General features: G+C 59.2%; 1 protein-coding gene across 2 annotated transcripts; it reads right to left on the bottom strand.

Moving 5' to 3' along the window:
• Window positions 1-213: 213 nt before the first annotated feature.
• Window positions 214-22,969, bottom strand: INCENP (inner centromere protein). Of its 2 annotated transcripts, XM_006106777.3 has the most exons (19): window positions 22,814-22,969; window positions 19,007-19,157; window positions 18,476-18,589; window positions 16,866-17,587; window positions 14,890-14,941; window positions 13,995-14,049; window positions 13,073-13,151; window positions 12,083-12,134; window positions 11,571-11,688; window positions 11,368-11,502; window positions 10,875-10,886; window positions 7,764-7,873; window positions 7,570-7,690; window positions 7,093-7,215; window positions 6,183-6,346; window positions 4,144-4,222; window positions 3,877-3,969; window positions 1,988-2,138; window positions 214-674 (listed from the first exon to the last, which is right to left on the bottom strand). In XM_006106777.3, the coding sequence occupies exons 2-19, from the start codon at window positions 19,144-19,146 to the stop codon at window positions 460-462; spliced, it is 2,535 nt and encodes an 844-aa protein (XP_006106839.1). In that variant the 5' UTR covers window positions 19,147-19,157; window positions 22,814-22,969; the 3' UTR covers window positions 214-459. The 2 variants fall into 2 exon arrangements, with proteins under 2 accessions (XP_006106839.1, XP_014304211.1); XM_014448725.2 differs by lacking the exon at window positions 10,875-10,886.
• Window positions 22,970-26,371: the final 3,402 nt, after the last annotated feature.

Here is a 26,371-nt window from a genome sequence, read left to right as displayed (position 1 = left end):
GAGAGCAGCAGTGTTTCTCAGGGCCGCCAGGGAAGGCAGCATAAGCACCCACCGCATCTCATCTCTGGAGGTGGGACCGTGACCCTGAAGCACAAGGACAAGGCACAATGCTGGCCCCCGCCCCAGCCCTTCTGGTGGCCCATGACACACGGCGGCAGGGCCAGGGGCCAGGGTCAGCCGAGGCCCCCGGTCTTCACAAAACCCACAGCAGGCTTAAAGGAATGAACTTTATTAATCTACCTGTTAGAGTCCAGGCTAAATTATTGCAACCTATTTACAGAATGCTGCCGGCGGGCCACGTGGGCTGGCCCGGGACTTCCACAGACTCACACCATGTGCAGCCTCCACACAGCCGGGGCCACCAGAACATTTATAGAACATACAGAACCACCCTCAGGGACAGAACACAAGGCAGGAGGGCACAGACCAACGGAGACATGACAGACAGAGGGGCCTGCCTCAGAACTTCTTCAGGCTGTAGGTCAGGCTGCTGGGGACCCGGGGGCCCGGCAGGGGCGGCGAGTTCCAGACGGCGGAGCTGGTGCGCTTGTGGTAGCGAGGCTTGCTCTTCTTGAAGATGTCCTCCAAGTCCAGCTGGCGAATGGTGCCAAAGAGCTCCAGCAGGTTCGGGGGGTGGTAGTACTGGTGGAGGATGGCCTGGCTGAGCTGGGCACCTGCAGAGGACACAGGGCCGGGTCACTGCCTTGGGGATCCCCGTGCCCCTGCCCCGCCCCCCCCCAGCCCCGTCAGCCTCTCCACGCCATCTCCACGCCAGCAGGCCCCACCTGCTGCCAGGCCAGCTTCTCGGAGCCCTGCTCCTCCCGCCCCCACCAAACACCATCACCCTCTCCTGCCATCGTCCGGCGGCCGCGTCTGCACGCTGGCCCTCAGGCGCTCACAGGGGCCGGGCTCTCGTTACCCCACACCCACCTGGAGCCCATCCTTCATTCTCCCCATTTTATAGTGGTGAGCTGGGCCCAAAGGCACCCGGCTAGTAACTGGCAGGGCCAAGCTCAGAACTTAAGCCTATGATGCCGTCCGCCCTACTCCTGTGCGCAGCTATTTATCTCGGCAGCCAGCCGCTCAGGCCCCAAGGTGGGGGTGCAGACAGAGGGGGCCGTCAGGGAGGACCAGGGGGAAGGTGTGCCAGCTTGCTCTGCACCAGGCCTTCAGTGTGCTAACTTCTTCCTCAATAACCCTTCTCAGCTGGTGCTATTATCATGCCCATTTCACAGATGAGAACAAGGAGTTTAAGCTGACGGTCAACTAGTCAGGTGGCTTTGCTAGTCCCCTGGCTCCCTGGCCACAAGGACCCCTGCTGACAGCTCCCAAGTGAGCGATGCTGGCCGTTAGGGAGCCGGGCTACTGTGGGGCTGAAGTGAGGCGGCAGTCCCAAGAGCAAGCTGCCTGCTGCAGCTGCCGGCCCAGCCCTGCACTCTGCCGAGCACCACTGTATGCACGCCCGCTCCACTGCCGCAGGCTGCACACCCGGCCCAGGCCGCAGTCACACTCACCCACATCCTGTTTAAGCGCTGGGGCCCGTGAACCGCAAGATCAAATCCTGCTCCAGTGCCCACCCCCCCTCCCGCCCCCCGCGGGCTTCCCTGCCTCCCCAGTGGGATCTCCCACCGAAGCTCGGGGCGCTGCTAAGCCCCATCACCTCTCGGGGCTCTATCCACCCCACGCTGCTTACTTAGGCCCAAGTCTCATCGCCCGCAAGGAGGGGCAGGCCTGCGAGGAGGGCCTAGAGCCGGAACACCCAGCACCAGGTGCCCTCGGCCAGCCCCACGTGCATGTGCTTGGTGAGAACACGGGCGTCAGCATCTGCTCCAGGGGTGAGCTCCCGGGACAGGGCCCCACTCTTCCCTGAGCGCGTCCCAGGCGGGTGCAGGCACCACAGCCTCCCAACACCGCACCGGCCCAGCCCCTCCCTCCAGGGCCCGAAGGCAGGGTGAGGACCAGGACCCAGAGCTCCGGGCCTGCTCACCTCTGGCCCAGGAGGGGATGGGCTTCCGGGGATGCGACTCATCATCGGTGGAGTCGTCGCTGTTCAGGTCCATCCCGTAGTTGTCCGGGTTGATCTTGGGGGGAGCCCTGTGCCCCTGCGGCGTCATTTGATAGGAGGTACAAGCTGGAGACTGGAAAAGTAAACGAGGGCGTCAGCGCCCCTCCCCCTCCGAGGGGCTGGGGCCCGGCCACCTCCCCTCCTGTCACAGGAGAAGTCAAAAGGCTCAGGGCCGAGTAAAGTCACACCATACACAACCGGCCTCCGCCTGTTTCATGTGGAAGTTGCAGACGTCCCTCCAGGTCCGCATGTCTCTGTGCACGGCGCCTGGGGACCCCTGGGAACCCTGTGGCCGGACACTTCCTGTGCTGCGCTGAAACCCTCCCTCATAACCTCCCTCATAACATGCTGCTTGTAGAGCGCCCAACTGGAAGTCACCTAAGTGCCTGTGAGCAGGCGCTGGTACCAGCAGCTGGTACACAAAAAGGAGAGACTTACAAGTGCCGACATCGGTGTACAACATATTCTAAAAAATGGAGGAAAAAATTCAAGCTGCCAAGTGGCATGCACGGGAGTAAATACAGGCAGCCCTCGGGTTCGTCCTTTCATGGTTACGTCGCCACCTCCCACTTATTTATAAAAAAAAAAAAAAAAGTTCTGTCATTTCGATGTATGTACACATGTGCTTTATGCTTCTTATTATTTTCCACAAGTAAAGGTCAGGAATTGTTATCTTTCTTTTAAATTGTTTCACTGTTTCCCTTCATTCCTGCTGTGTCTGTGCTCCATGTGAGTGACGTAGGTGCTTATGGAGGTGGGATCCCACTTACGGTGAAAATCACGTTACGTCGCCGTAGGAACAGATCTCCGACGTCACCCGAGGACCGACTGTACTTGTGTCCCCCCCAAATCTGTTAAACCCCCTCCCTCCACACGATGGGATCAGGAGGGGGGCCTCCGGGGGTGCTCAGGTGATGCGGGTGGAGCCCTCGTGAATGGATCAGTGCCCTTTAAACAGAGACTTCAGAGCTCTGTCTCCTCCCCTAACCCCCCCCGCCCCCCAACCTCCGAGGGCACAGTGGGAAGAGCTGTCTGTGAACCAGGAAGCGCCCCGCAGACACAGACTCTGCGGGCGCCTTGGCCTTGGCGGTCCTGTCTCAATGCTCGCTTCAGCCACCGGTCTCCGCAGCCGGGGACTAGGACAGGAGGTACAGTCGTGTCCGCTCAGACTGTCCATCATGTTTAGACGGGTCAAAACACAGCGCTTTCATCTGAGGCTCCTTTACTTTCTACTCTTTCATAGGGTGTCCCAAAATTCACGCAAGATTTGAATTTTGCGTGAGCATTAACGACAACAAAAAAATAAAAGCCTAATTTTACTTGGTTTATTGAATCAGATTCTAACATCTGTTGCCCTTTGATTTCAATCCCTTCAATTTGATAAGCATTACCAAGTACCAATGATGGCCCAGGAGCAGGGACAATGAAGACCAATGAAGACCACGGCTTTGCGTATGTGCCAGCAAAGCCGTGGAGGCCAGTTACCCGATATGCTATTCCATACATAACCCTATACTGTATACTTTATGAATCCATAAAAAATTTACAATTTTTAATTAGAAACCTGTGTTTTCTATCAAAATTACTTCTTGCGTGAATTTTGGGACACCCTATATAAAGTTTAAGTTTCTCTTCTTAAAAAAACAAATTCTATTTTAAGATTAAGAAAGAACACGCGTATCCAGAACAGTGAACTACTGGCCCCCTGCGGCCGCCCTTTCTTAGGGTCCTTAGATCCGACCACCATGCCCCCAGCTCCGGGAAGAGAAGAATCAGAACCCGGCTCCTCGCTGCCCGGGGCCCAGCCTCACCTGCACGTCCACGGTCGTGTTCAGGCTTTTCCTGGCCGCGGCAGCCTCCCTGGCTCTCTTCTCCTGCTCCTCCTGCAGACGCTGCTGCTCTTCCTGGGACCAGCAGCCGGCCGGGGGTTAGGGGCCGAATGTATGTGCCCTGCCCGACCCCCGGCCCACCCCACACGGCCAAGCAAGGCAGTTCCCGCCCCGGAGCCCCCATGCCAGGGCTCCCCGCCCAAAGCTCAGCGCAGACCCGAGCGAGCCCCACCCCCTGGCTGCCTGTACCTTTTTCTTCTTCTCCTCCAGCTCCCTCTGCAGCCTCTCCCTCTGCAGCCGCAGGGCCTTCTCCCTCTCCTGCTGCTCCCTGAGGACCAAGCACGGGCCTGTCAGGGCAGGAAGCTAAGCCCTAGCTCGGTTCCCATCCCTGCCAGGGAAGCCGGGCCCATGGCACTGGCCCAGAAGGCGGAATGGCAGAACGGGCACAGCAGCCAAGAGCCCACCGCCGCGCCTATGCCCCAAGGACTGGAAAGCGCACGGCCAGGGGGCAGGGAGCACGCGGCTTCGGAGTCACCAAACCTGGCCCCGCTTCCAGCTGACTTAGGTCTGAGCCGCAGTCTTGCCTGCTGCACAGCGGGGATCCTGACACCTTCCCTCCAGTCGCCCCGAGAATCAGGTGAGAAACCTGAGCTACCTCGGACGGTCCGGCCCACAGGGGGGCCTTGGGCTCCAAGCCTGGCTGAAGCGGGGCTGGGCCGTTATTGGGCTTTGGCGCCACCTCCACTTACAGCTGTGGCTTGAGCGAGGCTTTAACCCTCTGCGCCTCCCCCTCTGGGAGGGGAGCTGCTGGTTCCTACGCCACAGGGCCTTCACGCGAGGCTTCGACAAGAAACACGTGTGGAGCGTGGAGCGCAGCACCCACCTCTGCTGCCAACCATTACGACCCTCACCCGTCACCCCCATTAAGACACTGGCATTGGGTGGCACACATGCCATCCTAAAGCCACATCAACTGTCACCCCACCGTTTGTCCCGCCCAGACCCCTGTCTCCGACTCTGCCACAGGACCAAGACACCTTGGTGTCAATCAAGAGGCACAGGGAGCCCTGGCCGGGTCACTCCAGTGGTTAGAGCGTCGTCTCGCTACACCAAGGTTGCGGGTTCGATCCTGGGTCAGGGCACACACAAGAATCAACCAATGGCCCTAGCCGGTTTGGCTCAGTGGAGAGCATCGGCCTGCGGACTGAAGGGTTCGGTTCTGGTCAAGGGCACATGCCTGGGTTGCAGGCTTGATCCCTAGTAGGGAGCATGCTGGAGGCAGCCGATCAATGATTCTCATCATGTTTCTATCTCTCTCCCTCTCCCTTCCTCTCTGAAATCAAAAACTAAAAAAATAAAAAGAATCAGCCAATGAAGGCATAAATAAGTGGAACAAATCAACGTTTCTTTCCATATAAAATCAGTAACTTGCCGAAACCGGTTTGGCTCAGTGGATAGAGCGTCGGCCTGCGGACTGAAAGGTCCCAGGTTCGATTCCGGTCAAGGGCATGTACCTGGGTTGCGGGCACATCCCCAGTAAGAGATGTGCAGGAGGCAGCTGATCGATGTTTCTAACTCTCTATCCCTCTCCCTTCCTCTCTGTAAAAAATCAATAAAATATATTTTAAAAAAAAATAAAATAAAAAAAATAAAAATAAATAAAATCAGTAACTTAGAAACTTAAGCACAGGGAGCAGGCCCCTGCGGCTCAGGCCCCGGTTCCCACTCCCCACTCCGCTCGCAGGACTGGCTGCGGGTCCTGCCCGCGCAGAGACCTCTGCCTCTGAGAGCTCCAGACCCAGGCTCTGCTGCCATGGATACCGAGGGGGGCAGTCGGAAATGATGGGGGCGGGCGGGGGGCTGAGTTATCATCACCACAGAGGAGACACGGTTAGTGGGGTCTGCAGTGCACCTCAAAGAACTCCCGCTCAAATGCACACACACACACCCCGACCCTGTCAGCTGAGGACAAAATGAACCAAGGGGGCAGCACACCGGCTGGAGGCAGGACAGGAGAGTCCCAAGTGAGCCCGCCCGTCACACCTTCCCCTCCCAGAGCCACCACCACATTCGGGCTGCAGACCTCTGGGTGCGGAGCCAAGGGAAGTGTGACCCTCTTTTGCCAAGCCCAAGGGAAGGGGGAGCTGTGCCAGGGGGCCGCTCGGTCTCCCGTACACACACACACACACACACACACACACACACACACACACGCACGCACACGTGGCAGGACGCCGCCTGGGCCCTCAGGGGCTGCCCCCGCCAGCCTGGCCCTCCGGCTCCCTCACCTCTCGGCCTGGAGCCGCTCCTGCTCCCTCCGCCGCTCCTGCTCCCGCTGCTCCGCCAGCCTCTTGGCCTCGGCCGCCTTCCGCAGCCGCTCCTGCTCCTGCTCCTCCTCCTCCTCCTTCTTCTTCTTTTGCAGCAGCTCTTGGTGTCGCCGCTCTTCCTCCTCCTGAGAACGCAGAACAAGGTCAGGGGCTCAGGCCAGGCCTGGGCTGGAGGCATCAGAGACGGTCAGGGGCTGAGCCAGGGTGGCCCCACGCCAGGCATCACGGAATCACCGCCACCAGCCGGAAAGGCATGTTGCAGCAATGGCTTCTGCGGCAGGTTTGGTAGTTCAGGCACAGACTGGAGCCGGACGCGCTCGCTGAGACACTGGGCTACCTTGTAAGCCCTCTGGCCGTGGTTTCCTCATCGGTCAAATGGGGACAAAAACACGAACACCTGCACCTCACTTTCCTAGAACAGCGCCTGGCACGGAGCACACACTCAGCAGACTCAGCCGTGAGTGTCACAACCCGACGGACTCGTGTTCCCCAGGGTCGTAAGATCGACAGCTCCAAGGAAGAAGTAGGTCCCCACTCGTACAGGTGAACATCCCACCCTCACAGCAGCCCTACCGAGTAGATCCCACCGCCACCGGAAGGACCCGAAGCACCGAGAGGTCCAGTGGCCTGTGCGGGCCACGCGGCTAACAAGGGGCAGAGCTGAGACCGGAAGTCTGGCTTAGAGTCCGTGTCTGAACCCTCCAAGTGCCGTCTCCAACGTGTTTGTTAATCCTCCTCAGAGCTGGAAGCCACAAGCGCCACCAGAATTAAGCCAACCAAGTGGGGTGTGCCCAGCAGCCCTCAGGGGCTCAGGCAGCGCCCATCTGCCCCCCCTCCTCCTGGACGCCCACGCCCGCCCCCTGCATCGCACCTGCTGCAGCCTCCTCAGCCTCCGCGCCTCCTCCTCCTGCTTCCTGCGTGCCTCCATCTCCTCCAACTTCTTGGCCGCTGCCTTTTTCTTGGCCTTCTCCTCCGCCAATCGCTCCTCCTTGGCCTGCAGAGCCCACCCACACATGCCCGTGAGAGCAGCCCTCCTCACTCAACCCTAGAGCGGGTCTCAGAACTGCGACAGGCACCCGAGGCCCCTGCAAACCCGCTCGTCCCTCACAGCCCAGGGGAGGGGCGCCTGGCGCCAGCCCTGCCCAGAGCACCAGCCACCCACTCGCCAAGGGCTGCTGCTTACACCTCCGCCCTCGGGGGGGCGCAGAACCAACTCCAGGCCCTGGACGCAGAGGAGAGGCGCCCAGGGCGTCAAGCCCCTAACTTATGAGGGTCCAGTTCTAACCCTCGGGCCCCAGCAGGGAACAGCCCACCGAAACCTGGCCGCCCACCAGCCCAGGGCCCGCACCTTCTCGGTCTTCTCATCCAGCTGAGCCAACTTCTGCTCAATCTGCTTCTTCTTCTCCTCCTTCATCTGCTCCGCCCGCTCCCGGGCCTGCAGCACCTTGCGCAGGCGCTCCTCCCGCTTCCTGTGAGCACAGGGCCGTCAGGGGGAGCTCGGCACGGCCTGGGCCACCCAGGGCCGGGACCTGGGCCACTTACAGCTTCACCTCCTCCAGCCGCTGCCGCTTGGCCTCCTCCACCTTCTGCCTGCGGAGCTGCTCTGCCTCCTCCTTCCGCCGCAGCTGCTCCAAGCGCTGCCGCTCCTTCTCCTGGGTGGGAGGGGGTGTGAGGAGGACGGCCCAGGGCTGGGCCAGGGGCATGGCTGGCCCAGGATAACCCCTCAGGGCCCACAGCCTCCAGATGGGCAGCAGCATCAGACTGCTTCTGAGGGCAGAGTCACCCCCAAACACCCTCCATTGCCACTCAGACTGAGCTTCCTTCCGTCTTTCTGCTCAGGACACCTAAGGCCCTCGACTTAGCCCTGCCAAACTGTGGGCTCAAAATTGGATGTACGCTCTGAGGATACCTATGTTCAAGTGCATTGGAAAGGAGAAGGAAGAACGAGACTGGGAATCTGACTGTGCTTTGCAACCTGTTTACGCTGTGTGTGCACTGTAACAAGTGATCACAGCATTCTCGAGACAGCGGGAAAGGAGTCAGCTCGGCCAGCAGGAGATCCGAGGAAGAGCAAGATGGACATTTTAGAACTAATAGTACAATCCCTGCACTAAAGGCAGTGGGTGGGTCCAAGGGCAGATGGAGAGGACAGACGTCAGTAAAACATGCAGATAAATTAATAACATGCATCCACTCTGAACAGAGAAAACATATGGAAGAAAAATTAATAAGCCTGAGGCAACCTTGAGATGGCACCAAAGGTCTATCGCTTGTGCCATCGTCATTCACAACGGGAGGAGTGCAATGCAGGGGAAAGTGTGGAAAAATAATGGCTTGGAAACGCTCCAAATTGGGTAAAAGGCATAAATTTACAGATTCACGGAGGTCATCGAAACCCAAGTAGGATAAATCCAAGGAAAGCCATGTCTCGCCACATCATAATCACACAGCTGAAAACTTAACCCAAAGGGAAAAATTCTCAAAAACAGCCACAAACAAAGACACATTACTTAAGGGTGGGGGTGAGGTGGGGCAACGATCCGAATGACTGAAAACTTCTCATCAGAAACGATGGCTGCCAGAAGGAAGTGGCACCACATGGGTGAAGTGCTGAAAGCAAAGAACTGGTCACTAAGAACTATCTGCATTCAGTGACAATATCCTTCAGAAATGAAGAAACTAGACAGCCCTCGCCAGTTTGGCTCAGTGGATAGAGCGTCAGCCTGTGGACCGAAGGGTCCCGAGTTCAATTCCAGTCAAGGGCACATACTTAGGCTGCAGGCTCTTCCACAGCCCAGGCCCTATCTCTCTCTCCCTTTCCCTTCCTCTCTGAAATAAAAATATATTTAAAAATAAAAAAATAAAGTGACTGTGAAAGTATGTAACGCCTAGAGCAACCAGTGAAAAACTGTAAAATGAAATAGTCAACATCACAACAAATTAAAATGGAATACTAAAAATGCTCATGTGGACCTTTACAAAACATAGGTTTCAGCGTATAATTTTCAACAGAAACTTCACTGTACATTTTTAACATAAAAATATTTCTTTTCTTGAAGACGGAGAAAAAGAAAAAATGAGCCATGGAGGCGGAGTGGGTGCGGGAAGGCCCTGGAGGAGGCTGCGGGTTTGGGGGCCCCCCGGGGGGGATTAGGTGGCCTTTGGCTGGCTCTCTCTCCAATGGGCCAGACCCACAGACCAGCAGGAGGCTGGTCCTCGGGCCATCGCACCGCCTGCTCTCTGTGGGGAAAGCACCTGGGAAGCGAAAGCGGGTGCCGCCGCCTCTTCCTGCCCCGAGAGCCTGTGTACAGGCTCCCGCCTTCAGCAAAACCGGTTTTTCCCCCAAAAGCTGCGCTACCATCCCCAGCACAGGCCAGAGGACTCGGAGTCGCACTGTGAGTTTCACAGACAGCTGTTCATATCATAGAAGGTGCTTCCGCGCTGCCCCGCCCGACGGAGGGCTGGACTGTCCCTGTCCTGCCTCCAGAGCTTCCACAAGCAGTCACCCTGCATGCCAAGCCCTGTGCTGGCTGCTGGACACGACTTTCTGGTCACCCGATCTCTGTGCGGAGCCAAGGACACTGACGCCCGGAGATTAGGAACCAGCCCAAGGCCCTGGGACCTATGCGAGGACCCTGTCTCCTGAGGACTGTCCTCCCCCCACCAGATGCCCTGGGCAGGGGCCTGGGCTCCCCAAAGCGGGAAAAGGCCGTTTCCCAGACCGCTCAGCCATCCCGTGAGCCTGCAGGGCCCCGCTCAGTCTGGATGGGCCACAGGTCCCTGTGGGGTCAACAGTCCGAGTCTGGTCCCCAGCTCTGGGCCTCGGTGCCCGGCAGGGGCCTGGCAGAGAAGCAGGCACGAAGGGCTCCCAGCCCGCTTGCTGGCATATTGGAAGGTAAGCCCTCGCCATGGCCACCCAGAGAGCAGCCTCCTCGCAGGAGAGGCCAGTTCAGGGCCCACCTGTCCACCTGCTTGGAAGCCCTTCATCTGCCAAGCCCACAGCCAGCTGCGAGGCCCTCGGGCCCCTCGGTGGGAACTTTGGCAATGAAGCGGCTGCCGCTGTGCAAGGTGGAGCCCCGGGGAGCCAGGATTCGGCCAGCAGATCCCAGCTCTGTGCTCCCAGCTCCCGGCTGGGCCCAGCCCTGAGGTGTCTGAGAAGAGACCAGCTTCTGTGGCCTCCTCTCCAGAGACCACTGCTGACGGCCCCCCTCAGTCACCTGCCTGGCCTTCCAGCACCCATTGCTCAGCCCTGCCCTCCGGTGGTAGCTCAGGTGTGTGGCCCAATAAACCTCAGCTCAGACCCCGAGAGGAAGCCCAGGGCTGGGCGGGAGGGAGGGAGGTAGCTGTGGGGAACTTCACACTGTGGCCTGTGGCAGCTGCAGGTCACATACCCTGTGCTTCCTCTGCCTCAGGGAGGCCCTGACACGCCTCCTCCTGGCAGCAGGCAGAGGCAGAGGCAGAGGCAGAGGCAGAGGCAGAGGCGGGGAGGAGGCCGCGCCCAGCAGGGCCCCAGCGCCCCGGGTTCACCGCCCACCGCCCTTACAGCTCCCGCTTCGCGTGTTAGTGCCTCTGTGCTCGGTCAGTGTGCAAGGCTGGTTACAGCAGTAAGTGCTGGGCGGAGCGAGGTTAAGGACAGGAAGAGGTTTTACTTACAACGAAGCTGCACTGTGGAGGAGAGGAGACAGGGAAAAGCCGAGTTAATGCCGGCCAGGGGACGTCCTGGAAAGCTGGCCAGGCTCCTGGCTATGCAAGGGCGTCTGCTCGGGCACACCCTCTCATCTCACCCAGCCCGCATCCCACCAGCGTGTCCCTCACCTTAACCCTCCAGGCTCTGGGATGTGGAATGGGGGCGGGGGCCTGCTAGGCCAATTCCGCTACTTCCCAGCCCAGGGGCCACACTGAGATGGCCAAGCCTCTCGGCCACAGCACAGAACCCAAGAGTTCAGGGACAATCCCAGGTGTCGAGGCAGCCCATGGCCAAAGAGGCCTGAGCCGGCCCGTGAGCCAGTGCCAGGTCATACCTGCCTGGGCGCAGACGCACTGCTTCCCAGCAGGCCTCGGGGCCAGCCAGAGCCTCGGGGCCAGCCAGGAGCCTGCGCCAGGCAGCCCTCTGGCAGAGCTCAGCTCGGGGCACGGGCTCCCTCACCTTCGGGTCCATGCGCAGGGGAGTGTTGCGCTTAATGAAGGATTTCATGACGCTGCAGCGGGAGGCGGACGTCGGGGTCATGAGCATCTGGTTCCTCTGCACGGTGTGCAGGAAGGTCCGGGGAGGCCGCACCGCCTGCGGACGGGTCAGCGTCAGGACTCAGGTCGGGCCCAGGCCCTGAGAGCGGGCCGACGCCCACTCACCTTGCTGGCCGGACAGGGCGGGGAAGGGGTCTTGCTCCGGGGGGGCTGCAGCTCCTCCTCGTCCAGCTGCTGCTCCTCGTCCAGCTCACTCACAGCCTGCTTGTAGCTGCGCTTCCTCCTGCAGGCGCGGAGGGAGTAGCATCACGGGGCTGACCCAGGCACCCCCCAGAGCCCTCGCCACACCCCATGAAAGTTCACCCCATGAAGAAAACGGGACCAGCCCATTGGATTCTAGGCGGCAGAGGTGGGGTCTCCCTGACCGCCCCTCCACTGCCCAGGCAGAGAAAGGGAAGTGGCCAGTCCAAGGTCACACGGCCAGGAGGACACAGAAGGATGGGGTCTAGGATCTGGACACTCCCTCCCAGGCCAGACTCCCCCAGCATCAAGCTGCCTCCTTCATCGGGTCAGAGCACCAGCCCCTGACCACAGGCCCATCCTCCCCAACAGGACTCGAGGTTCATGCGCTCTGGGCCCCTCGGAACAGTGGCCCACACCCCTTCCCCGATACAAACCTGACACTCTGCGGTGGCTCCAGGGGGCCATCTGTTTGGTGGGTCTTGGCCTCTGTGAAGACAGCAATTTCAGTGAGGGAGCAGGACAGCATGGAGGGTCGGGAAGGGGCCCACTGGCACAGCCGTGGCAGACCCCAGGGTGGCCCGGGGCAGAAGCATCAGCCTTAGCGCCGATGGGCCTGGGCAGATCTGTGGACACCCAGAGCCAGCACAGCATCCCCGGCCCATGGACCGCTCACCCCCAGCCGGGCCTGTGAGGACTGCAGGACAAACCAGGGCTGAGCTGGGGGGCCCTGCAGCAGCGGAAGCCTGTGGAGGGTGCAGGCTCTCCCAGGCCACTGACAGCTTCCCAACCCCCTCCTCCTGGCCCTCAGCTGGAGCCCACGTGACAGGAGGGCGGGGCTCCCATGAGCGTCCACACGGGAGGGGATGGGTACATGTTGTTTCACGGCCAGGACAAAGCACGGAGCTCTCCCGCTCCCTGCTCTCCCCCTCCTTGCAGCCCCTGGGAGCTGTGGGGCCAGCATGGCCATCGTCCCTGACCCGGCCGGGGTCACTGGGGAAGCCGAGTTCAAGACCCCGCAACTACAGCACTCTCTCTCCCCACCAGGGAGACGGGAGCTGGACCCCAGGCACCTATGGCAGAGCCTAGGGCACTCCTGTTCCCTGTAGACAGGGACCCACAAAGGTGGGAAGTGAGCCAGTGCCAAGGACAAAACAAGACCCAGCACAAAACAAGACCACTGCCCCTGGAGTGGCGTTCCAGGCCTCGCCCCAATCAGGCCCTGCCCCCCGTTTCCTGCACCAACCAGCCATGGCCACTCACATGACACTTGGCAGCAGCTCCAGCCAAAAGGCGGGGGATGGGTCTCATTTACCTTCAGCATCAGCCCAGAAAATGGGGCTTCCCTCTCCCCGAGAGCAAGGCCGGCCGAGGCCCAGGCCCGCCTGGCGCTGGGTATGTGCACACGGCAGGTCAGGAAGACTCACCTCGCTGCCCCACGGAGGGCGTGTCCTGGCCACCGGCCGCAGGCTGCGAGCCGGGCGTGCTGGTGACAACCTTGGGGACCTGAGGGAAGAACCAAGACTTTAGGGGTGTATGCACGAGGCTTGCAACCAGGGCAGCGGCAGTGTATCCCGGGCAAACCCCCTGAACCTGCCCCCTTTTCTCTGACTTCTTAGTGAGCCAGCGCAGCCCAGCCTGGGCTCATTTCCCCCGCCCCAGTCCCTCTCCTGTTGTCCCAGCCCTTGTCTCACTGTCCCCAGCTTTAATCAACATCCCCTAAAATTCAAAGTAAACCCTAGTCGGTTTGGCTTGGTGGACTGAGCGTCGGCCTGCGAACTGAAGGGATCGGTTTTGATCCGGTCAAAGGCAGGTACCTCGGTTGCAGGCTAGATCCCCGCCCCTGGTCGGATGCGTGCGGGAGGCAACCAATCATGGTATGTCTCTCAGAGCCACGTTTCTCTCTGTGTGTCTCTCCCACTCTCTCTAAAAATCAATGGAAAAATATCCTTGGGTGAAGATTAACAAAAAAATAAATAAATTTAAAATAAATAAATAAAAATTTTAAATAAGACTCTAGCCCTGTCCAGTGTGGCTCAGCAGATAGACCATTGCCCTGCGCACCGAAGGGTCATGGGTTTGATTCACGGTCGAAGGCACATCCTGGGTTGCAGGTTCAATCCCCAGCCCCATTCAGGATGCATGTGGGAGGCAACCAATCGATGTGTCTCTCTCATATGGGTATTTCTCTCTCTTCCCCCCCTTCCCTTCCACCCTTAAAAAAGAAAACCAATGGGAAAAATATAGTCACGTGAAGATGAAAAAAAATAATAGGACTTTAGGGACTCACAGCACAGAGCACACGCCCAAGGCCCTCGAGCCCTCCCCTCCCTGGCCTGCCCGCCTCACCTCTGGCTCAGCCTCCACCACAGGCTCAGCCTCCTTGCTGGGGTCCTCCTCGGGGCTGAAAGCAGAGCAGGAGACACTGTGAGACCCACCAGCCCAAATCGCCCACAGGCGCTCCACCTCCAACCCCCAGGGAGAGACCCGGGAGGGGTGCATGTCAGAGACCCTGGTCTGGGCCGCAAACCCACGGCCCCCGGCAGGACAGGAGGAGCAGGGCTCTGGAGCACCTGCTGCCTGAGGGATGTCAGCTCTGAATGTGCCTCCCCCACCCGCATCGGGGCCTTGACTCAGGATGGGAGCCGCCTCCCTGCTCCCCCTCAACCCCTTGGGCCTGGGCAGCCACGTCTCTTTTGAGGCCTGCTCTCCGCTCACCACGGGGCCAGCAAAGCCAGCAGCTCTGCCGTCACCCTGTCCCATCCCAGGCACTGGCCCCTGCTGCAAAGCAAGGTGTGGGCCTAGTGTTAGCGCCGGCAGGATGCAGCCCCCAGGACGGGAGCGCCAGCCCAGAGCAACGCTGGGTGCGATCCCGGAACAGGGAGCAGCCCAGCCCCTTCTCCCGCCCCGACTGGCAGGTGGCTCCTCCTGGCTGCACTGGCTCGTCCACAGGCCTTGGGATCTGACAACCTATGGAGCCCACATCCCCAGGATGAGGCTGGAGGGGCTCAGGCCAGGCCAGGGCTGACAAGTGGTACTGACCGGCAATGTAAGAAGACCTGACCCCGTGCCCCTCACTTCCTGGTCAGACGGGGGCAGGGCCAGGGCTGCAGCAGTGGGCAGTGCCCAGGAGGGAAAGGCCGGGCATCGGAAATGCTTCCAATCCTAAGCGCACCAGGACAACCTGGCCCCGGTGTGTCCTTCCAGACCTGGGAAGGCCCCCAAAACCTGGAACTGAACTCACCTGACTTTTTGGGGCACCTCAACATTTAGGAGTCTCTCCAGGTAACTGTGACCTGAGGGGAAAACAAAGGAACAAAAGCTGACCTCAGAAACCAGCCAAGTGCCACCTGGCTGGTGGCTCAGTGGTTAGAGCACCAGCCCTCGGACCTTCTCCCTCTTGACCCTCTTCTTGCCACAAATGCAAAGCAAATGACAGGGCCAAGGGGGAGGGGCGACAGGAACGGCTAAAGCGCTGGGGGCCTGGATTCAGATCCAAAAGCAGAACAGGTTCTAGAGCAGTGGTTCTCAACCTTGGCTGCACATTAGAATCACCTGGGAATCTTTTTAAAATCCTGATTTCTGGGCCTCATCCTCTGGAAATTCTGTTTCTTTGTTACTAATGTGGTGGCCTCACCCCATAACAAAGAAACAGAATTTCCGGAGGATGAGGCCCGGAAATCAGGATTTTAAAAAGATTCCCAAGTGATTCTAATGTGCAGCCAAGGTTGAGAACCACTGTTCTAGAGTCTCTCCTGCCCGCTCCCTGGAGCTCCAGGCTCCACCGCCCCTGGGGCCTCCTGCCAGGATCAGAGTCAGGCCTGAGGAAACCTCCAAGGCAGGTCCCACCTGGGCCCTTTTGAAGACCCAAACACAGACGGGGGTCAGACCACACACCTGCACGCGCCCCAGGCTTAGTATCCGAGCCCCGTAGCCCAGAGCAAGCCCTTCCCCGGGTGCCCACACCGGCCTGCCTCAGCCCCACCCTGGGCTCTCCAGGAGGCCTCCTCCCCAAGTGGCTGCTGGCCAGCTGATAGACTCGGTGGCCTCGTTAAACCTCAGTTTCCTCCTCTGTGAAATGGGAAAATACTAGCAGGCTAGCAGAGCTACTGGGGGGACCAAATGAGATAACCTTGAGTTTTATAAATCTTAAAGTGCCAGGTAGGTGTCGACTATAATTTTAATCCATAATAATTTAAAACCTGGCCGTCCTCTCCATCAATCCAACTCCCTCTCCTCCTCTGCTGGACCCGTAGCAGCCTCCTCCTCGTCTCCCTGCCTCATTCCCTCCCTCCCTCTGGGATCTTTTTAGTAAAGTGCCAGGAACCTCCCAACAGCCATCCAGGGCCACAGCCTCCGCATTAGTGGGGCCGAGCCCCAGCGGCCCCATCACTTGCCATTTCATGCCTCAGGGTCCGCCTTCGAGCTGGTCCCTCTGCCAGGGATACCTTTCCCCACATTTGCTCCACCTGGCGGCCCCACCTCCTCCACGCAGCCAGCCTGCCTCAGAGCTGCCTGTCCTCCTGCGAGGCTCCCACGGGGACCAAGGCCCTCTGAGCTGGGAGCCAATGAGGATAGAAACAGGGCAAACACTGTTCTAGGCGCCCTGCGAGGTTAACGAGGGGACCCCAACCCTTTCAGCAGATGCTGTTACCCCCCAGCTGACAGGTGCGGAGGTTCCTGGAACCGACCAGGGTCGCGGGGGAGGTGAAGGGACGAACTGGCCCTCACACCCAGCTCGCTGTCCCCCGAGGACGAGTCGGCTGCGTGACTATTCACACCCTTCACCTCAGTATCTTCAGACTCAACCGCTTCCCTCATAGGAACAGCCCACAAACATGGTGAAGCTGAGCCCTGGCAGGACAGCGGGACCCGCTGGCCCTGGGTACAGTCTCGGAATGCATTAACTACAGGGCCGCGGTCCACCTCCCTGGCCTCAGTTTCCTCATTTGTCAAACCAGAGGCTTGGCCGAGATCTGCACTGTCCAACACAGCAATCACCAGCGAAGTGCGGCTCTGTACACCTAAATTAAAATGTAACACAGTAAAATCCAGTTCCACAATCACACCCCTGGTTTGTGGCTGGCAGGTATGTGACATGACATCCCCACAGTTCTCTGGACAGACAGCTCCTCACTGGATGATTCGATGGGTCCCCCAGAGCGAAGCTGGGTGCCCAGGACCCCACTGCACCCCACCCACTGCTGAGCCCCGACTCACAGATGATGCGGGCAGAGGCGGCCGGCTCTTTGGTGGCATTCTGGGCAAGTCTGTTTGACCTGCGGACGGTGCTCCTGGGATTGTCCACCAGGGAGTACTTCTGGGCCAGAGAGTTCTGGGGACCCGGGGAGGACGGGGCGATCAGGCTGCGCCGCACTGACCGCCGGCCCACGAGGGCCCCCTTGGGGGTGGACAAGTTATCCGGCAGGATGGGCGCCAGCACCCGCTCCTGCCACGGGGAGGCTGGAGAGCCGGGTGCGTCCTGCGGGCCTGGGGAGGTCCGTGCAATCCTGAGCTTGGAGGCCGATCGGCCCGCGTTGACCCCTCGGCCCTTGGGGTCCTGGGGTGTAGCCATCAGAGAGCTCACGGCGACCGACTCCAGTCTCCCGGCTTCTGACTTCTTGGGTGTAGATTCCTCATCTGACGGAGCCAGGGACGGAGCCAGGGACGGAGCCGGGGACGGAGCCCGGGCGGAAATGCGCTGGCTGACGTGCTGCTCCGCTCTGTGGTGCTCGCTGACGCCGATCTCCACCCTGGGCACCATCTTGGGCTTCCTGGTCAGCGGAGTGGGAGACTCGGGGATGGGCGACGCAGAAGCCATGATGGCCGCCGCCGCGGCCGCCGCTGCCGCCCGGGTCACCCGCCGCATGACGGTGCCGTTCTCCCCGGCCACCAGCTGCTCCACCTTGTCCTGGCTGATCGCAGACTTCCTGCGGGACAACCTGCCAAAGCCAGCAGAGCAGAGGCTGAGAGACCCAGCAGGGCAGGGGGCACCCAAGTTCGAGCGGGGGCACCAGTCTCCCCGCGGCCGCCAGCTCAGGGCGAATAGAGGTGAAGGGCTGGGAGGCAGAAGACAGGTTCTGGCCCAGGCTCTGCCCGTTGCCAGGAGACGCTGGGCCGCCCTCTCTGAGCCTCCGTCTCCCAGCCTGGGACGGGGGACAGGCCGGGGCTCCCCGCACTCTGGGAAGACTACAGTCAGAGACCTCTCGCTGACTGTGCTCACGCCGCCCAGCACCCTGCCGCAGGCTTTGCTCACGTTATCACTGAATCCACGGCGCTGAGAGGCAGGGCCATTCTCACTTTAGATTTGAGGAAACCGAGGCTCAGAGAGGTGGGAATTAACAAAGGGACACAGAGCTTTCTACGGGGCAGGGCTGGGGTATGTGCCCAGGACCTCCTGCCCCAAGGCCCAGCCTCCTTTGCCGGTCGTCTGCAGCCCACGGCATTTCCATGGGCATCACCACGAGCAGAGCACGGGGCTGAGCAACGGGCCCCTCGGCCACAGCTGGTGGCCTCGCCCAGACAGAAACTTGGATTCTGTCTTTTCCCACCTCTGGAAACGCTTCCCATCCTCCAAGGCCCGGATCAGACACCCCGACCCCAACACACGCAGACACACACGCCCTGGTCTCCGCGGTCTTGGGTCATGCTGCTTCCCTGTGATAACTCGCCCCCAGCATGGCCACATGGCGCCCATCACCATTCCGGCAGGCCCCTGCTCCCAGGCCACACGTGGGAATCAAACACGCCTGTGGGCTCCAAGCCTCCAGACTCCGACTGCCCAGCTGTCCACCCCCACCCAGACAGTGGCAGCCCCGGGCCCCTCCTACCTTTTCCGGATGGGGTCTCTGTTTTCATCCTGAACATATGAAATCCGTTTCTTTTTCCGTCGGTTCTTCTGAGAAGGCGTTTTGGGCATCAGCTCGGGCTCTTTGCTGAATTCTCTGTTTGGTAAGAAGAGTGACATTTGTAGCTGCCTGGGACCACTGGCCCCCTCCCCTTCCCAGCCCAGCCCCTACCCACTTCCTAGCAGTGACAGGTCAAGTTGGGGTCACCAGCACCAAGTGAGATCTCCAAGGCCATGTGCCAAGTCCCCTGCTGGGCACTTGGGGCCTCCCCCCAGGGACGCAGCAGGGGAGCAAGGTGGCCAGGGGAGCAGGTGCAGCGCCATCCTCTGAGGCCCAGCCCACACCTCTCCTCCCTCTTCCCACTGCACTAGCTCGGGCCGCAGCACACTGGGCCCGCAGGAGAGACCCCTGGCAGCCTGTCTGTCTTGCCTGTCCAGTCGGGCAACGGGCGGCAATGCCCCCCGAGTGTAGCAGCCAGGAGCCCCGGCGCCTCCTGCCCTGCCCGCCCCTCACCTGGTGAACATGCGCTTGGCCTCCTCCTCGATCTCCTCGAGCCACACCAAGTGCTTATTGTCCACGTTGCACACAAACTCCATGAGCTTCTGGTCACACAGCTCCAGCAGGTGGACGGGCCCGGGGGCGGTCGTCCCCATGGTGGCTCTGTCTGGTGAAAAACAAAGACAAAAGGCACAGGGCTCAGGGCTGGAGACTGGAACCTTCTCCAGGGAGAACCTGCCAGGCCAAGCCCCCAGCCCCCAACCCTGAGCCCCCAGTCACCACAAGACACCAAGTGCCTGAACCAGAGCTGAATTCCAAACGCCAACCGAGTCGCCTCCTTTTTGCAAAAAAGAAGGACCCGTCCTCTTCACACTCTTCAAGGGCCTTCCCTCTGCCCACTCACCACACACCACCCACCCACCGCACACCGTCCCCACAAGTCCACACCTCCAACCCAATTCCGGTACCAACAGTCCCCTTACAAGTGGCCTTTTCTGGGCTCACAGTGTAAGTCACGGCCAGTGGCCTTCCTGGATCAGGGAGAAACTGCGCGGCCACAGGACCCGTTTACCTGCCCAAAGGCAGCCCCGCTCCTCCTCTCCTGTGGGTTCTCCCCTTCCTCGCTGTGGCTGAGCAAGGGCTTAGACAGCCACCCTGAGCCACTCACGAGCTGACCCCCCGCCTCACACCAAAGAACATGGAACCCAACTGCCTCTTCGAGGGGGCGGCTGGGAGGGGCTCTGCTCCGAGGGGGTCGGGAAGGAGGGGCAGAGGCTGCTTTCCTCCCGCTCCCCGCCCTCCCCCCAAGAGGCCCCACCACCTCTCTCCTTGAGCTGAGATGCCCCCGACGTGGGTACGGAAGCAGGAGGGGAGCAGAGAAGCAATGCTTCTTTTTAAGAAACCTCGTGTAGAATTACGGGCAGGGGAGAATGCAAAGCCAGTTTTCTCTCGTTTTCTTAAACACAAGCAGCTCAGGAGGGGAACCCAGATGGTGGTGGAGGGAAACGCCCGCACTCGCCACCTCCCACAAACACATCAAAATTACACCTAAAATACAGGTGTAATTCCATCATCCAGAACTACCCGAAGGCTGGCTAAATGGAAGTCCTACAACTAGAGAAGAAGAAAGCAGGTTGAGACTGGTAGGAGGGGCAGAGACGGGGAACCAGCTGGTCCAGCACCCACATGGGCTGCGGAGGCCGCCATGAGGAGCAAGGGGTCCCAGCCCCACACCAGACCCCCCACCCAGGGTCCCAGAGCTGGGAAAATAAGTCCCCATAACTTTGGGCCATAAGAATCAGCGAGGTTTGGGGCTAAGACACACAGAAGCTGCCAGAGACCCAGGTGTCCCTCTTAAAGGGCTGAGCATGAACTTACTCGGACTCACTTCCTTTGAGTTCCAGGGCCAGGAGGTGTTGGGGGACCCAGACACATATGGGGAGGATCTGGATTGTCTGGCATCGGGGGAGGAACTTGGGACAGCTTTCTACCAGATGGAGGTGCTCACAGGGGTCATTGTTCCTGTGCTGGGACCACCCTCATTGCAGGGCTGACTGGCAGCCATATCTGAGTCCCCATCAACCTGGAGCACACTGTTTGCTCCACCCCCGTTATTCCCTGAGACCCCACCCCATCCAATTTGCAGCCCCACCCAAGCTGTTTGCAGTAGCTTTTCCATGTGAAAGGCCTGTCCTGGCTCAGGTTTCAGACTTTGCTAAAATCTCTCAAACAAGCTGCAGCAGGTGTCAGCATGCCCCAAACCTATCACTAAAGGGCCCAGGATCCGGCACCAGCACCTGCCTGCCTTGCTTCACAGCTGGGCCTCACCTGGGCACTTCCAAACCTGGTACAAATAGGAGGATGCTACAGGCCTCCCTGGAGGCCCTAGAGCCAGTGCACCCAGTGGACAGCTTCAAACCACAGCAGATTACAACTCTGCACATCCACAAGCATCACACTTGAGGGGCAGCCTCAGTGAGCACCAAAGCCCCACGGAAGCAAGTCCTGCTCCATAGGGGTGTTTCTGCACAGCAGCTCTCCCACTGTAGTCACAGCTGGTCCTCACAGCCAACTGGCCTAGAGGTCAACTCCTCCCAGTGAGGCCAACAGCAGTCAAGGCTCAACTACAAAACTGTGCACACAGCCCACACAGGGACTCAGCTAGAGTACCCAGCTCAGGTGACGAGGGAGGCTGAGCCACTGGGCACTACAGGAAACCTATTACACCAGGACACTCTACCAACTCCAGGAGACGTAGCAGCTCTGCCTAATACATAGAAACAAACACAGGGAAGCAGCCAAAATGCGGAGACAAAGAAACATGTCACAAGTGAAAGAAAGGGAAGCGAGCAAACCACTGGGTACAGATTTCAAAACCACGGTTATAATAGTACTACTCAAGGATCTTCCTGAGGACCTTCACCGGAGTTAGTGAGACTTCCCAGGTCTTCCACAGGAAAGTTTGTGTTTGGCAGAGCTCAGCTTTAAAAGGGGCCACAAGTTAGGACAAAGGTGAGCCTGAGAAAGGAGGGGGTCAGTGCACCAAGAAGGAGGCTCCTGGGAAGAGCAGCATAAATGTCTTCGGCCGTGTCAACCCTGTGCACAAACCCAGAGCACCCCACCTGCCACCGAGAGAGAAGAGAGCTCATCCTCCCCTCCCCCAATACCGCCCTCACACCACACAGCAGACGGGAGGCCCCACTGCCCTCCTTTGCAATGCCTGTTCTTTTTTGAGGGTGCAAGAAGTTAGGGAGCTGCTCCCATTTACCGAGCCCTACTCCATGCCCTAGTCAGGCATCATCTGATTTAATTCTCTCCCAGGTGCAGATGAGGAAACTGAGGCAAAGAGAAATTAACTCAGCCACTCTGGGGCCTGGATTTAAACTGTGCTCATAAACCACAAGCTACGCGGATTCAACCTCTGACAGGCAGGCATCACTTGGGCCTGGGGCACCCCCACCCACCCACCCCACCCCCTCCAAGGCCAGGGTGTCTGGATGGAACTGAATCTCTGACAGCGAACCTGCCTGGGGAGGGGCAAGGGGCAGCCCTGGCATCCGGAAAGGGCTAGTTTAAAATGTTGCTCAGCGGGAAGGGGAGGTGTTGAGCGAAGGCTAACTGTACAGAAACGGAGTCTGGCACAATCCCATCCCACGACCCGGGCGCTGTGCGCTACCCCCGCGTCCAGGTCAACAGGCGGCCTCCCAGACCCGGAGCTGGGTGCTGGGCACCCGGAGGGGACGGGCTTATGTTCTCAGAACCTGTGACCTAGGTGGGAGGTGGGGGGGCATCTCCGGCCCCAGGGCTAAGGAAGGTCACCTCGCCACGTGAAAGAGGTGACCCGTCCATTCCCAGGCCGAAAGGGGGCAGCCCCCCTCCCCCACGCTCCCCCTCCGGAGTTGGCGGGAGGAGTAACAAATTGCTAACCGCCACCCGGTCGGGCACATTCTTGCACCCCATTCGGCTCGGCTGGGGCTCTCGCCCCACCGCCACCCCGGGCGACTGTCCTGTTATTCTCATTATAGGTCTCAGATGAGCGGCCTTGGCTTCCAGTGGGCCGCCTGCACTGGGCCCCACCTGCACCTGGTCCTGGACTGACCCTTACAAGGGACGTAAATACCCCGCTCCCCCTGCTCTGCCCCGCTGGTGCCATTTTGGTCTCAGCCCTTCTGCTAGCGGATGTAACAATAAATGTATAATCCTTTACCCTTCTTGGCCTCCTGTGTTCCTCCTTCAGCGACCCTAACACACACCCCCTAACACACACACTCCCCCACCCCCACCCTCGGGCCCCCTCCCCCATAGCCGCCCGCGCACACTCACTCGGTTAAACCGCGTCTCCTAAGTGCTACTCAGATCCAAGTCCAGCGACCTCCCTAGACGAGGCCCCCGACCGCCAGACCCTCAGCTCCTGAACGCTGAGGCTCTCGGCTCCGGGGAAGCAATGGGCCGCGCTGGGCGGGCGAAATCTAGAATTTTCAAAACTGAAGGCTCCACCAATCCCCGGCAAATTTATCGGGGCGGCTGCAAAACTCTAAGCCAATCGGGTAAAAGAAAGCGCCAGTCAGGCCACCTATTGGCTACTTGCGTTGTCAGTCTGCGGGACTAGGAGGCGGGGAAAGGAAGCGTTGAACTTTAACTTGCTTAGCTTCCGGGAGCCGAGGCCGAAGAGGAAGTCGCCCGGCGGTTGGGGATGCGCGCGCAGGACTCCGCACGCCGGAACTACAAGCCCCAGCATGCACTGCGAAGGGCGCGGGGCGTGGGAGGCGGGTCTGGAGCGACCTCACTGGAACCGCTCGCCCAGGGTCCTGCGCTTCGGCATTTCTTCTTCCAGCTTTGCCTTCCATGCAGGAAGCGTGATTGACAACTGGAAGAAGGGGTTGGGCAGGGAACGCTCTACAGAATCTTTATAGATTTGCTGGGGCTGCTGTAACAAAAGCACCACAAAGAGTGGCTTATGGGACGCAAACATATTGTCCTCACACTCTGGGGACCAGAATTCCGAGATCAGGGACTTGGGCGGAGTTGGTTCCTTCCGAGAGCTCCCGGGGGCTTGCTGGCAAACCCGGTCCTTCTTCCTCCGCATCCTGTGCTGTCCTCCCTGGGCGTTTGCCGCCTTAGGCCACGTGGCTGTCTCCCAGGCGTCCTCCGCAGCCACAGTTTCAGGCCGGGGTAGCACCCGTCTTTGCCTGGCACAGTATTAGCCGTGCCCAGCAGTCGGGAAGGCCGCAGAACCACATGGAGTCCGCACGGCCGAACGAAGCTGCCTGCAGCGCCATGTGGCCGATGGGCCGGGAATTGGGACGCGTAGCCCTGGACCCCACCTGTGACTTTGAGCGTCAACATCCCGCCTGCAAAGTGAAGGAGATGAAACGGGTGGCTTCTTAAAGTCCCTCCTGCTCTGAGGATGAACTCCAGCAGCACCTGGGAAATCCTGTTAGAATCTCCATTTAGAGATGAGCCCCATGCTGTGGCCACTAGGAGGCAGTAACGTCTGCATTGAATCCACTGCCCTTTGACCAGAAGCCTTGCCTTACTAGATGTCAGTTAATGCGGGGTGGCGGGGAGGTGGAGGGGGGTCAGGAATCTTTGCACATCCTCGGGGATCAGTGATCACTGCTTCAGAGAAGGCGGGATGTCACACTGAGCGACGCTAATGCAGGTGCTCAACGCCAGCTCCTTCCACCGCGATGCCTGGCCCCTGAACCCACCTGCAGGAGTCCTCTCTGGAAGGATTCCAAGCTTGCTCTTTGCTAAGCTATTCCCACTGTCATCGCTTCTGTGGCTCCCCGATTCCAAACCCATGTTGCTTGTGCCCGATGTGGGGAGACTGGGGTGGAGCCTACAGTTGCCAGCATTTAGGGGGCGGTACTGACACAAAGGTGGCACCCACACAAAAGGCTTTACACGCCCTTCCCCTAGCCTCACCCTCGTGCTTGAACATTTTTTCTGCCAGGTCAGACAGAGAAGATGGAAAAAGGGCTTCGTCCTTCCCCATCCACCTGCGATTTCTGACTCTCCTTTCCAATGGGACTCCAGGTGCCTAAGTCGGGTGCTCCTATGCAGTCCGTGCAGCCTACTTTTCTGCCCCCCCCCCCCCAAGGAATGGCTAATTGGCTTAGAAAAGATGGTCCTGCCGAAACCGGTTTGGCTCAGTGGATGGAGTGTCGGCCTGCGGACTGAAGGGTCCCAGGTTCGATTCCGGTCAAGAGCATGTACCTGGGTTGTGGGCACATCCCCAGTGGGAGGTGTGCAGGAGGCAGCTGGTCAATGTTTCTCTCTCATTGATGTTTCTGACTCTCTGTCTCTCTCCCTTCCTCTCTGTAAAAAATCAATAAAATATATTAAAAAAAAAAAAAAAGATGGTCCTTGGTGAAAGAAGCAACTCCAAAGTTCTTAACCAGCTGTGCAAGATGATAAAGGGAATTCGAGATCCTAGACCAGAGGTCAGCTGCTTTGTCTGTAGCAGCCAGAGAGAGAACGGCTGATGGTCTCAGTTGAAACTCCAAGTCTCTCCTCATAGTTTGACAGCAGTCATCAACAATATGTACACAAATAGGTGTGGCCATATATATATATATATATATATATATATATATATATCTATATATATATATAAAAGGCTAATATGCTAAGTGTCCCCTACCAGTAGCTATGATGCGCACTGACCACCAGGGGGCAGACATACAATGCAGGAGCTGCCGAGCTGTAGTGACTCGGCAGCAGCGGTTCTCGGGTGATGCACCCCGAAACCAGAGAGGAGGGAGCCCAATCCCTCTCGGGGTTGTGCGATTCCACCTTCAGCCGTGGGTTATGTTGTTGCTGGGGCACTGTCGGCCCAGAATCTGGTTTACTGCACTCTTGTGTTTGCATTCCACACCCTATACGACAGCAACTTTGCAGAGTGCCCTCTAGCACCCCAGGACCCCTCAGGGGGATGTCAGAGAGCCGGTTTCGACCTGATCCCCACAGGCCAGGCCAAGGGACCCCACCTGCCGGGGGAACCCCACTCACTCCACAGATGCCCTTCGAGCCATGGTGCCACCCCAGGTGCAGCCAGCAGCGGAGGGACTGCAGGAGGTTGGCTCCAGGGCATGTCGGACCATCTAGCCCAGTCCCACCCCACCCGCCAGCCACCTTCTAATTAATTTCCTTTCAATGTGCATGAATCCGTGCACCGGGGCACTCGTATTCTAATAAACTGTATTTGTGGACACTAAGGTGTGAATTTCATATAATTGTCATGTATTAGGCTCCAAGGCTCTGAGGCTCCGCTCCAAAGCTAGACTAGGCTCACAGGCTAAGCTTAGACACTAGGCTAGGCTCATAGGCTAGGCTAGGCCCTGCCCCTTACCAGTGGGCTCTGCTCCGAGGTGTTTTAGCCCCTCCCAGTCTTCAGTGGAGAGGGAAACTACACTTGCGGTTGGTTCATTTAGGCAGAAGTCCCTGCCCCTGGTCCCTGATTGGTCCTTTCTCGGCAAAGGATGGATGACTCCAAATATTTGCAGTTTGTTTGGTCCAAAAGTCAAGGTCCTTAGTGAGGATGGAGCCACTCTGGTTGGTAGAGCGTCATGGCTCCGATTGGTCGGGGAAGGAACAGAGGCGGCAGGCGGTGCAGACAGTTCAGGGCAGAGGCAGGCGGCTTCGAGCAGGCTTCTCCCTCAGTGCAGTTCCCTGGAGAGGCCCCGGCGTAGAAATGGCTGCTACGCTTTGTTTGTTTGTGTGTGTGTCTGTGTTTTTGTTTTGTTTTGAGCCCAGTTAGCCACCAGAAGCCCTTCCTAGTGGGTCTCTTCGTTCTCAATGTTCACATTTAAATTACAAAACCTTCTTCACCCAACCCCGCCCGCACTGGGGCTTCTGGTGGTGTCGAAGTGGTTGGCG

The sequence above is a fragment of the Myotis lucifugus genome, unplaced genomic scaffold (assembly GCF_000147115.1).
Source record: "Myotis lucifugus unplaced genomic scaffold, Myoluc2.0 scaffold_906, whole genome shotgun sequence".
Lineage (NCBI taxonomy): Eukaryota > Metazoa > Chordata > Mammalia > Chiroptera > Vespertilionidae > Myotis > Myotis lucifugus.
This window is presented reverse-complemented; position numbering and strand designations above follow the sequence as displayed.